The sequence below is a fragment of the Hemitrygon akajei genome, chromosome 14 (assembly GCF_048418815.1).
Source record: "Hemitrygon akajei chromosome 14, sHemAka1.3, whole genome shotgun sequence".
In the NCBI taxonomy this organism is placed as follows: Eukaryota; Metazoa; Chordata; class Chondrichthyes; order Myliobatiformes; family Dasyatidae; genus Hemitrygon; species Hemitrygon akajei.
Genome location: NC_133137.1, coordinates 34,626,777 through 34,640,508, shown reverse-complemented (window position 1 = coordinate 34,640,508; position 13,732 = coordinate 34,626,777). Strand labels below are relative to the sequence as shown.

The following is a 13,732-nucleotide window of genomic DNA, read 5'->3' as shown; positions in this document are numbered from 1 at the left end:
GGACCATTTCTTTTTTGCATTATATATCTGATCTGGATGATGGAATTGCCTTTATTGCAAAGTTTGCAGATGATATGAAGATTAGTTAGTTTTTGAGAAAGTAGAGAGGCTACAGAAGGACTTGGACAAATTAGGAGAATGGGCTATGAAGTGGCAGATGGAATTCAGTGTTGGGATATTTATGGTCATGCACTTTGATAGAAGAAATGAAATGGTAGACTGTTTTTCCAAATAAGAGAGAAAATACCAAACCTGAGGCACAAAGGGACTTATGTAGGATTCCCTAAAGGTTAATTTGCTGGTTGAATCTGTGGTGAGGAAGGCAAATGCAATGTTAGTATTCATTTGAAGAGGACTAGAATATAAAAGCAAGGATATAATGTTGAGACTTTATAAAGCACTGGTTAGGCCTCACTTGGAGTATTGTGAGCAGTTTTGGGCCCCTTGGAAAGGATGTGCTGAAACTAGAGAGGGTTCAAAGGAAGTTCACAAAAGTTAGTCCAGGATTGAATGGCATATCATATGAAGAACGTTTGACGGCTCTGGGTGCATTCACTGGAATTCCAGGCCTTGTAAGAGTGGATGTGGAGAGGATGTTTCCTATGGTTGGGGAGTCTAAAAACCAGAGGAGACGGTCTCAGAATAGAGGGGCATACTTTTATAACAGAGATGAGGAATTTCTTCAGCAAGAGAGTGGTGATCTGTGGAATTTGTTGCCATATTCCTTATGTATATTGAAGGCAGAGATTGATAGATTCTTGATTGGTCATGGCATTGAGGGATATGATCAAGGCAGAAGATTGCGGTTGAAAAATGGATCAGCCATGATGAAATGACTGAGTGGACTTGATGGACCAGATGGCCTAATAATGCTCCTATGTCTTGTGGTCTTACGGCATAGGTGTCAAACACAAGGCCCACGGGCCATATCTGGCCCGGCGTACAATTATATCCGGCCCGCGAGATCATTTTAGATAGATCTATTATTTTAATTATTAATGGCCTGGCGATATGAAGCGCTGATAACACACAAACTACAGATCCCATAATGCAGCGCAACAGCTGCCGATAGGCTACCCGGGAACATTCCCGCGTCAAGCGTCTGTTGCTGTATACAACGCTATTCTGAAGTCAAAGCTAACCCCTAACAATGGCGAAGAGAAAAGTTGATTCTGAAAAAAGTCTTTCAAAACCGATGGGTTGCTGAGTATAGTTTGTGAGATAGCCACTGATTTAAGAACACAGTTGATTGAAAGAAGCAACCCATTTATTGCATACTCGCTTGCTGTGGATGAAAGTGCTGATATGACGGACACTGCACAGCTGGCTATCTTCATCCGAGGAGTGGACTCCAATTTGTGCGTTACAGAGGAAATATTGAACATTAAATCGATGCACGGGACAACGACAGGAAAAGACATTTTTGAAAATGTATGTCAAAGTGGAACCGACATGAAATTGCCCTGGGACAAACTTATTGGACTTACAACAGATGGAGCACCGGCGATATGCGGTGAAAAAAGTGGACTAGTGGGAAGGATGCGGGTAAAGATGCAGGAGGAGAACTGTACTGGTGAGTTAACAACATATCACTGCATCATACACCAAGAAACGCTGTGTGGTAAAGTCCTAAAGATGGAACATGTAATGAGCACTGTAACACAAGCCGTAAACTTTATCCGAGCTAAAGGTTTAAATCACTGGCAATTTCAGTCTTTTATGCGGGAAATAGATTCAGAGTTTGCCGACATTCCTTATCTTACAGAGGTGCGTTGGCTGAGTCGGGGAAAAGTTCTCTATTAATAGAGTTTTTAAGCTCAACAAGGAAATCTGTCAGTTCATGGACAGTAAAGAAAAAGACTCCACAGTTTTGCGGGATGAAAAGTGGAAATGTGAGTTGGCGTTTCTGGCTGACTTAACAACACATCTCAGCGTCTTAAACCTTCAGCTCCAGGGACGTGACCGCATGATCACTGACATGTATGATGCAGTGAAGGCATTTCAAGTGAAGCTGCTCTTATGGGAGACACAAATGCACCAGTGCAACTTGCCTCATTTTCCCTGTTGCCAAGTAATGTTGAACCAGGTCGGCGCAATGATGTTCCCAAATGCGCACTTTGCTGATAAACTGAGCGCACTTTGCACTGAGTTCGCACGGCGCTTTGGTGACTCTGAAGCACAAAAAATTAATTTCGAGCTGCTTCACAACCCATTTGCCGTTGATGTGGAAACTGCACCTGTACAGATTCAGATGGAGCTGATAGAGCTGGAGTGTAATGGGACACTAAAGGCAAAGTACGACACTGCAGGGCCCATACAGTTTATTCACTCCATTCCTGAAGCAATGCCTCAGCTCCGTCTACATGTGGCTCGAACCTTGTGCATGTTTGGTAGCACATATCTGTGTGAGAAGCTTTTCTCAGTGATGAAGATTAACAGAACATCACACAGGAGTCGTCTCACTGATGAACACCTGCAGTCCATCCTGAGAATCTCCACAACACAGAACCTTACACCAAACCTAAACAAACTTATTGCCAAGAAAAGATGCCAAGCATCCAGCTCTGACAAAACGGCATAAGAGCAAAGAAAACTGAGTGTTTTGATTTGTTGTTGTTTTAACTTTTGCTGAAAAGCACAAATTTTATTTATATTTTCAGGGTTTTTTTGCAGCATGCTCGTATTTCTAACTTGTATAATACTGACAGGAGATATTTTTATGGAGAGCAAAATATTTAAGTTATTTAAAGTTTTAGTTTATCTTTTCTGGAATAATATTCCTGTCTGTTTTTATTCATATTTATGTTCAAAAAATGTTAGTTTTAGTGTGTTCAATAAATGTTTATCCTGTTCGGCCCGCGACCTAAAGTGTGCTTTGAGTTTTGGCCCCATGTGCAATTGAGTTGGACACCCCTGTCTTATGGTATTAATTTCTCAAGAACACTTAAGTCCATTCTGGGCCAGCTGTTACCCATAGGGTTTGAACCTGGCAACTTTCTACTTTATATCAAGCTATTTAATCTTGCCACACTAGCCAACAATAGATCTGTTTTGAGCACTTGTCCATTGTGTTATGCAGTGGTTGTGTTTTTCCCCTTGCCTGAACCTTTTGAAATTTTTTTAAAAGCACTTGGAATGCAGTTGTCAGGTCTGAAAAATTCTTGAGTAACTCTGAGGACATAAGTGAGAAATGTGCAATATATTTTTATCCAATAGTTCCTCCTTCATATTAAGAGCACCCAGACAACATGAAATTTAGGGGATTTTCTTTTAAATGCCCTATTCACTTGAATTAGACGTGGAGGTTTCCTTTTCAAGAGTTTCCTTAAGGGTGTCCCTTTAAACCCTCAACCACCACCTTTCTTTCCCACCTTCATTTCTTCTCTTAGAACCAATATAATGCAAAAGTGTGCTTCTGTTTAGTTGTCAATGCAAAAGGTAATCATTGTTCTCCTCTTTGTAAATTTAAAACTAAAGCTTTGTATTTCCTGAACGAGTATCTTGGTGTTTTGTTAGATTTCGGATAGTGGAGGAGAGGTGGATGAAGAGGAGCAGGCTAACGCTCTGAAAGGTGAGGATCGGGTTTTGCACTTCTCCAGAACATGGGATGGTGTGTTGAAATGCTCCAGAAAGAGTTGACTACCATTCTGATTCGTGTAACCTGTTCTTCCATTGTGGGCTCAATGGACCAAATGAGCGCTGTTAATTTTTATGATTCACGTCTAGTAAGTTAGCACTCTGGGCATTGCAGGAAATACCAGGTCATACTCAGAGCTTCAACTTGTTTTAAAAGATACTAATTTTTTTCCAGAGTGTCATTTAAAACATCTTCCCATCAGTATACTGAGTAATCCACATGATCTTATTTAAATATTTGGTCCTTGTGTGCAGACCGAGGACTTCTAGTAGAAGTGAAGGTGAATAAGGAATGGTACACGGGACGAGTCACTGCTGTAGCAGCAAGCAAAAAGTCAGTGCGATGGAAAGTCAAGTTCGACTACGTTCCAACTGCATCTACTCCTAGAGACCGATGGTGAGTAAATGGTGCTTTTTATAACCTCCTCTGCCCCTGCTTTAGAATGTAAAATGCCTGTAACTTTAAATGTATGTATGATCTATAAGTATGACATTTTCCAGATGATGGAATTCTGTTTTAATCTATTACCTTGCATCTAAATATTGCTTCATCAACACCTGCATTAAACAAAAAACTTTCTCCTTCAATGTTATTTAAGAATATGCCCAGGGCTATAAAGACACAATGACCACATGAGTACAAAATTTGCAAAGGTACATAGAGTATACAGGTGTGTGCTGCTTAACGTCCGATCGCATATACATCCGTAGTCCCAAACAGAGAACGTGACATAGCGGACGTAACCAATCTCGTGTATCGCGCGTTTCTTGCGTGTAGTAGCATTATCTCCTTGTTAAATTTTCTTTCGAAAATATTACTGTAAAGTGCATAATGGAAACCCAGTTTCCCTCAGGATCAATAAAGTATGTGTCTGTCTGTCTGTCAAACGCAGCAAAACCACTCCTAGTGAATACGTCCGATTTCACAGAACGTATCGTGGATATTAAGCGACACATACCTGTAGTTGTGTTAACTGGTTGCTTCTGTAGTAGAATACAATGATTTTCCAAGAATGTATTGGGTAATCCACATTCTATTATTTTAAATGTTAATGGCATGAACTTGCACTGGAAATGTTAACCTTGATGTCTAGCATCTGCATTTTTTTTAATACTTACATTAGACAGAAAGAACATTGTTTCATAATTTGCAGGGTAAAAACAAATTTTAAGGGAAGCATACTGGTAAAATGACTTGTTGGATCTTAAATAAAAATTTTAGCAGCATCTGTGAATGTGTGTTTGGTAGGAAAAAAAATTGTGTGAATATTTTACCATCAGGCTATATAAAAAATAACAGGGATGTGACATAATTTGTAACAGATGTCACAGGCACTTTCTCCAAGGCCACCTGCTCTTTCGAAAGCCCAACAAATGCCTTTCTGAACAGCAGATTTCTTATTTTAAGATAATTGCAGAGCTACTCCACTTGCATTCCTTGTCCCATTCGTCCTTCCACTGACTGCCCTCTCACTTCACAATAAAGTAAGTTAGTAGATTCATGCTTGAAAGCAAATATCAGTGCTTGTTTATCTCTGCAGCTGCTCCATGTTCTGCTTCATTTCTCAACCCTTAAAGTGAATATCAAATATTCATTATCCACTTATAATTATTTTGTAAATCAAGATATTTAACTTGCAAAATATAGTGCATTGGCACTAAAATGTCTTATTCTAAATCTCACATTAGATCCTTCACCCACTTTGTGGTTGTCCTCTTCAATTTGTTGCTTTGCTTTTGTATGTTTGTGTCACTGTCATCATCTTCCTGAATGATTCTATTCCTTCTGTTGTGCTAAGTTTATTTTCAAGCACAGAATAATGTCCCATTTTGATCCTGTCTATATAGAAATCTGGAACCAGCTTTCTGATTTTTTTTAAAAAAAAACCATCTAGCTGTTCTGAAATCAGACAAAGTTTATAGAGTTTTTCTAGCAAACTTTTCCTTGTTGGATTTTTCCTACAGGTCTGCACCTTACAGCTATTACATTTACCTTTAGTAGTTTAAAAAAAACTGTTGGACAGATTGAACCAGTGCGCTAGCATCTGTCGAGGCAAAGGCGCGGTCTACAATTTGGTACCTAGTGCAGTGTCTCGTCCGGATACATCAACTATCAGATGCTAGTCAACCTACTGTACCCTCTGCAGGCAGAGGTGGTTGAGTTATTTCACAAGTTTGTATTTTGTTCTAGATTCCAGCATCTGCAGTCTCTTTCTGTTTTTAAACCTTTTCCTTTGTGTTTTGTGCCATCTAATTGGAGGTTCCCAACCCAGGGCCATGCTTAATGGTATTGGTCCATGGCATAAAAACGGTTGGGAACCCCTGCTATTAACAAGCAAATAAGTAGCTTAATTTACACATTACCACTTCAGCAACGGGGTCATTGTCTTTTGATATGTACATGGTACTTAACTAATCTGATTTCTCACTTTCCTAGTTCTGTTCAGGGTTCTGTGACCTGAAGTGCTGACGGTTTCTCTTTCCATAGGTGCTATTTTTTGAGTGTTTTCTGTGTCACATAGCCATTTCTATAATGTATCATGTGATCAGATGTTGATTTAGTTGCCTGCTATTGTGCTTTCCGGCAGGGTTGAGAAAGGATGTATGGAGGTGAGGCTGATGAAGCCACCGTCTCCTGAATACCAGACACCTGACACACTGGGAGGAGAGGAAGACATATCGGTGGAAACAGGGTCAATTTCGGACAGTACCAGGATGGAGCCAGACACTACACAACCAACCACTAGCAAAGAGACAGTGGAAGCACTTGTGCTCAGCTTCAGGTAAAGGAGCTTCTAACTCAGATCAAGGGAGATGTGCAAGTGCAACCATAAACAGTGTATTTAAATTTAAACATGATATCTTTGTGCTAAATTTGTGCAGTGGTTGTCCAATTGTTCCCCTCAGGAGTAGGGAATAATTTGCTTTGCAATATTCACTCACCTTAAGCAATGATTTATATTTGATGCATTAGGTTCTGTAGGCTCTTGGAACTTACTTTTCTTCATATCCAATTCTAGCTATTGAGTAACACGAGCATACTATCTTCTGTGGTGTATCCTGTCTGAAGTTGGTCAGTGTTGGATAGTTGTTTTTCCAGTATGGCTCACAATGAGCGATTGTTAGAACAGTAGCAGTTTTATTTTAAACTTTACAGTGTTCTTACTTTAACTTCGATTTCCCTTGTTGTTATGTACTTTACTGTTGTGTCACTGTAGGGGATAGAACTGAAGACCACGTTGGTCCTGTGGTCATTAATGTGTTTATTGACACTCTTCATTCGGTTAACCGAGTAGATTTGTGAAAAAGGTGCTCAGTGCACAGAGAATGTTAAGTCAAGTCACTTTTTATTGTCATTTCGACCATAACTGCTGGTACAGTACATAGTAAAAATGAGACATTTTTCAGGACCATGTTGTTACATGAAACAGTACAAAAACTAGACTGAACTATGTAAAAAACAACACAGAAAAAAACTACACTAGACTACAGACCTACCCAGGACTGCATAAAGTGCACAAAACAGTGCAGGCATTACAATAAATAATAAACAAGACAATAGGGCATTAAGTTGGTGTCAGTCCAGGCTCTGGGTATTGAGGAGTCTAATACCTTGGGGGAAGAAACTGTTACATAGTCTGGTCGTGAGAGCCCGAATGCTTCGGTGCCTTTTCCCAGACGGCAGGAGGGAGAAGAGTTTGTATGAGGGGTGTGTGGGGTCCTTCATAATGCTGTTTGCTTTGTGGATGCAGCGTATAGTGTAAATGTCCATAATGGTGGGAAGAGAGACCCCGATGATCTTCTCAGCTGACCTCACTATCCGCTGCAGGGTCTTGCGATCCGAGATGGTGCAATTTCCAAACCAGGCAGTGATGCAGTTGCTCAGGATGCTCTCAATACAACCCCTAGAATGTGATGAGGATGGGGGTGGGGGGGGGGTGGGAGGTGGACTCTCCTCAGCCTTCACAGAAAGTAGAAATGCTGCTGTCATTGTATTCCCTTCACTCAAGTCTGCTGTAATTGTATTCATAATAGTTGAGACATGAACACAATTTAATAATTTTCCATTCCTTTAATTTAGAAATACTTTGCGGTATTTTCTGCCACCAAATTACAGAATAACAAAGGAGGAGCTAAGTTCCATGACGCCAGAAGAACTCGCTTCATTCCCTCTGGTAAGATTCAGCTCATGTGTCTGGTACTTCCTTTAATATAGCCTACCTTTGTCTACAATGCATATATTTTGTTGTCTAGGACTCATCCATTTATGATGTATGTCCTACCCTCTTTAGTACTCCCATGCATTTATCTGGATGAAACATCTGCCATTTATCAGGCCATTTCACAACACATCACTATCACTATGCGGATAAGAAACATAGAAAACCTACAGCACAATACAGGTCCTTCAGCCCACAAAGTTGTGCCGAACGTGTCCCTACCTTAGAAATTACTAGGCTTACCCATAGCCCTCTATTTTTCTAAGCTCCGTGTACCTATCCAAAAGTCTCTTAAAAGACCCTATTGTATCCGCCTCCACCACCGTTGCCGGCAGCCCATTCCACGCACTCACCACTCTCTGAGTAAACAACTTAACCCTGACATCTCCTCTGTACCTACTCCCCAGCACCTTAAACCTGTGTCCTGTGGCAACCATTTCAGCCCTGGGAAAAAAGCCTCTGACTATCCACACCATCAATTCCTCTCATCTTATACACCTCTATCAGGTCACCTCTTATCCTCCGTCGCTCCAAGGAGAAAAGGCCGAGTTCACTCAACCTATTCTCAAAAGGCATGCTCCCCATTCCAGGCAACATCCTTGTAAATCTCCTCTGCACCCTTTCTATGACCTTCACATCCTTCCTGTAATGAGGCCACCAGAACTGAGCACAGTACTCCAAGTGGGGTCTGACCAGGGACCTATATAGTTGCAACATTCTCGGCTCCTAAATTCAGTTCCACAATTGATGAAGGCCAATACACCATATGCCTTCTTAACCACAGAGTCAATCTGCGCAGCTGCTTTGAGCATCCTATGGACTTGGACCCCAAGATCCCTCTGATCCTCCACACTACCAGGAGTCTTACCATTAATACTATATTCTGCCATCATATTTGACCTACCAAAATTAGCCACTTCACACCTATCTGGGTTGAACTCCATCTGCAACTTCTCAGCCCAGACATCATAGCAGAATTAGGATATTTGGCCCATCAAGTCTGCTCTGCCATTTCATCATGGCTATTTATTATCCCTCTCAACCCTATTTTCCTGCGTTCTCCCTGAAACCTTTGATGCCCCGAGTAATCAAGAACCTATCGACCTCCATTTTCAATATACTCAATGACTTGGCCTCCATAACCATCTGTAGCAATGAATTCCACAGATTCACTATACTCTGGCTGAAGAAATTACTCCTCATCTCTGTTCAAAATGGACGTCCCTCTAGTCTGAGACCTTTTCATTTCCTGAACCATTCTTGAGAACTTCCTCCAGACCCTCTCCAGTGCTAGCACATCTCTTCTTAGATAAACTATCCATAACACTCTAAGTACAGCCTGACTAAGCCATAGCATCATGTCCTTGTTCTTGTATTCTAGTCCTTTAGAAATGAAAGCTGACATTGCATTTGCCTTCCTTACCACCAATTCAACCTGCAAGTTAACCTTAAGGGAATCCTTCACAAGGACTCCCAAATTCTTTTGCAACTCTCATTTTTGAATCTTGTCCCATTTAGAAAATAGTCTGCATTTCTATTCTACCCAAATGCATAACCATACACTTGCCAACACTGCATTCCATCTGCTACTTCTTTGTCCATTCTCCCAATTCTTTGTTTCGTCTGCAAACTTGGCCAGAATGCCATCAATTCTGGCATCCAAATCACTGATACATAATGTGAAAAGAAGCAGTCCCAACACTGACCCCTGTGGCACACTGCTGGTCACCAACAGCCAACCAGAAAAGCCCTCCTCCCCCCTCCCCCCTTGTCTTCTGCCAATCAGCTAATGCTCTATCCATACTATTAATTTTCCCCTGTAATACCATGGCTCTTATCTTACTAAACAGCCTTTTGTGTGGTACCTTGTCAAAGGCTTTCGGAAAATCCAAGTAGACAACATTAATCGACTCCTTTGTTTATTTTGCCTGTTATTTCCTCAAAGAATTCCAACAGGTTTGTCAGGCAGGATTTCCCCTTAAGGATACTATACTGACTTTGGCTTATTTTATCATGTGCTTCCGAGTATCCTGAAACCTCACCCTTAATGATGGACTCCGACATCTTCTGAACCACTGGAAGTCAGGCTAACTGGCATATAATTTTTTTTCTTAAGGAGCAGAGTAACATCTGCAATTTTCCATTCCTCTGGAGCCATTCCAGAATCTAGTATTTCTTGAACGAACATTACTAATGCTTCCACAATATCTTCAGCTAACTCTTAACAGAAACCTGGGAGTAGTCCATCTGGTCCAGGTGAACTGTCTATCTTAAGACTTTTCAGCTCCCCAAGCACCACCTCCTTAGTAATAGCAACTACATTCACTTCTGTCTAGCACTTGAATTTCTAGTATACTGCTAGTGTCTTCATTTCTGAAGACTGATGCAAAATACTTAAGTTCCTCCACCATTACTTTGTCCCCATTACTACCTTTCCAGCGTCATTTTCCAGCAGTCCAATATCTACTCTTGCCTCTCTTTTACTCATATATTTGAAACAAACTTTTGATATCTTTTTATATTGTTGACTAGCTTTCTTTCCTGTTTCATCTTTTTTTCTCCTTCCCTGGAAGTCCTGCTTTTCTACCCAACTCCCTATATTCTCTCTTCAGGACCTCCTTTCTTATCTATGTCATGAGTACTAATATGCACGACTTGGAGCTGCTTACCCTCCCTCTTTATAGAATGCTGTGCACCTGAGCTGAGACATCCTGACCCTGGCACCTAAGGTCTAGGACTACCCTCCTGCTTATCCACAGCTCTGCCATGATCAGTGAACACTGATCATGCCCCTTGCATCCACATCCAAATCTTTTATACATACCAGATATATTCCAAATAGGAAGAAATTTTCGAATGGAAGAAGGACACTACCGTGGCTGACAGGTGAAGTCAGAGCCAAAGTAAAAGTAAAAGAGAGGGTATACAAGGAAACCAAAGCTAATGGGAAAATAGAGGATTGGAAACTTTTAAAAACATGCAGAAGGAAACTAAGAAGGTCATTAGGAAGGAAAAGATGAATTATGAAAGGAAGCTGGCGACTAATATCAAGGAAGATACTGAAAGCTTTTTTAAGTATATACAAGGGTAAAAGAGATTGAGGGTAGGTAGAACCAATAGAAAATGAAACTGAAGATATTGTAATGAGAGACGCAGAGATGGCAGAGGAACTGAATGCGTATTTTGCATCAATCTTCACGGTAGAAGGCATCTGCATTGTACTGGACATTCAAGAGTGTCAGGGAAGTGAAGTATGTGTAGTGAAAATTACAACTGAGAAAGTGCTCAGGAAGCTTAATGGTCTTAGGGTGGATAAATTTCATGGACCTGATGGAATGCACCCTCAGGTTCTGAAGGAAGTAGCTGGAGAAATTGTGGAGGCATAAACAATGATCCTTCAAGAATTGATAGATTCTGGCATTGTACCAGATGACTGGAAAATTGTAAATGTTACTCCGCTATTTAAGAAGGGTGGGAGGCAGCAGAAAGGAAACTATAGACCTGTTAGCCTAACATCAGGCTAGGGTAGTTGTTGGAATCGATTGTTAAGGATGAGATTACACTGTACCTGGAGGCACATGACAAGATAGGCCAAAGCCAGCATGGTTTCCTGAAAGGAAAATCCTACCTGACAAACCTACTGCAATTTTTTGAGGCAATTGCAAGCAGGGTAGACAAAGGAGAGGCAGTGGATGTGGTGTACTTGGATTTTCAGAAGTTCTTCGATGAAGTGCCACACATGAGGCTGCTTATGGAGTTACAGGGGAGTTACTGGCATGGGTGGAGCATTGGCTGGTTGGCAGAAAAAAAGATTGGGAATAAAGGGATCCTGTGCTGGCTGGCTGCCAGCTACCAGTAGAGTTCCACAGGGGTTGGTGTTGGGACCGCTTTTTATGATGTATGTCAATGATTTGAACTATAGGATTAATGGATTTGTGGCTAAACTTGCCAGTGACACAAGATAGGTAGAGGAGCAGGTAGTGTTGAGGAAACAGAACCTTTAGAGATAGTTTAGGGGAATGGGCAAAGAAGTGGCAAATGAAATACAATGTTGTCAAGTGTATGGTCATGCACTTTGGAGGAAGAATTAAACGGGCAGACTATTATTTAAATGGGGAGAGAATTCAAAATGCAGAGATGCAAAAGGACTTGAGAGTCCTTGTGCAGGATACCCTAACCTCCAGGTTGAGTCGGTGGTGAAGAAAGCAAATGTAGTGTTGGCATTCATTTCTAGAGGTATAGAATATAAGAGCAGGGATGTGATGTTGAGGCACTATAAGGCAATCGTGAGACCACACGGAGTATTGTGTGCAGTTTCAGGCTCCTTATTTTAGAAAGGATAATTTGACATTGGAGAGGGTTCAGAGAAGATTCACAAGAATAATTCCAGGAACAAAAGGGTTACTGTAACAGCTGGCAGCTGTTACTGTTACCTGGCAGCTTTTGGGCTGTATTCCCTGGAGTTCAGGAGAACGAGGGGGGAATCTCATAGAAACATTCCAAATGTTAAAAGGCCTGAACAGATTAGGTATGGTGAGTTATTTCCCATGGTAGGGGAGTCTAGGACAAAAGGGCACGACTTCAGGATTGAAGGATGTTCATTTAGAACAGAGATGCAGAGAAATTACTTTAGTCAGAGGGTGGTAAATCTGTGGAATTTGTTACCATGGGTGGGTGTGGAGGCCAAGTCATTAGGTGTATTTAAGGCAGAGGTAGGTAGATTTTTGATTAGCCAGGGCATCAAAGGGTATGGGGAGAAGGCAGGGGAGTGGGGATGACTGGAAGAATTGGATCAATTGATTGAATGGCGGAGGGAGCAGACTATGGGCTGAATGGCCTACTTCTGCTCCTATATCTTATGACCTTAACAAACACCAATCCATGGGGAGTATCTTAAGTACATAAATGCCCAAATTTACTAAAATTGCTTTCCTATAATTGCTAGCCTGAAAAATGTTTCCTTTTGCTTGCTAATACAGAAAGATTATTTTGAACAATATGAAGAGGGTCTGAAGAATCTCTGCACTGCCTACCAGACCCGTGCTGAAGAGCGGGTCCGAACAACAGAGAAAAAGTTGCAACAGAATGACGCAGAGCTGATGGATGCACAGGAAAAGTTGTGCAAACTGAGAAATAATATAGTGGAACTTCTGCGGAAAGTACAAGAGGTATCTGTTTCCTGAATGAGTTTATGTTCAGGGTTATACACAGATGATTACAAGCAGAAAAAAACATTTATGTAGCAGTGTGATCAGAGAGAAAAACAGGTGTCAAAACTGGATTTTCAGAGGGGCTTTAAAAGAATGATATGATTGAGTGGAGGAGGAGGGAAAATGGAAGCCATTCATGAAAGAGCTTATTCCAGTGGTTGAAGTTGGTTGGGGATGCAGGGAGAGAAGCAGAGCAATGTTTCCAGTGTCTCAGCGTTGAGGTCCCAATCTTTTTTTATTCATTAATGGAGGGTTCTGTGGTGGGGAAAATGCTAGAGTCCATTATTAAGGATGAAATAGTGGCATATCTAGATAGCAGTGATAGGATTGGGCCGAGCCAGCATGGATTTACCAAGGGTAAATCATGCTTGACTAATCTGTTGGAGTTTTTCGAGGATGTAACCAGGAAGTTAGACAGGGGAGATCCAGTGGATGTAGTGTACCTCGATTTTCAGAAGGCATTTGATAAGGTCCCACATAGAAGATTGGTGGGTAAAATCAAAGCTCAGGGCATCGGGGGGGAAGACATTGACATGGATAGAAAACTGGTTGGCAGATAGAAAGCAAAGGGTAGCAGTGAATGGGTGTTTCTCGGAATGGCAGATGGTGACTAGTGGGGTGCCACAGGGCTCGGTATTGGGACCACAGCTGTTTACAATTTACGTC

General features: G+C 41.3%; 1 protein-coding gene across 2 annotated transcripts in view; it reads left to right on the top strand.

Annotated features, from left to right (window-relative positions):
- The window catches only part of morc2 (MORC family CW-type zinc finger 2), a 108,489-nt gene that overhangs the window by 92,261 nt on the left and 2,496 nt on the right, over positions 1 to 13,732 (top strand). For both annotated transcript variants that reach the window (XM_073065796.1, XM_073065795.1), the window contains 5 exons: positions 3,517 to 3,571; positions 3,892 to 4,033; positions 6,225 to 6,419; positions 7,718 to 7,811; positions 12,836 to 13,024. In XM_073065796.1, the coding sequence (XP_072921897.1) occupies positions 3,517 to 3,571; positions 3,892 to 4,033; positions 6,225 to 6,419; positions 7,718 to 7,811; positions 12,836 to 13,024 (675 nt within the window). The remainder of the gene's footprint in view (positions 1 to 3,516; positions 3,572 to 3,891; positions 4,034 to 6,224; positions 6,420 to 7,717; positions 7,812 to 12,835; positions 13,025 to 13,732) is intronic.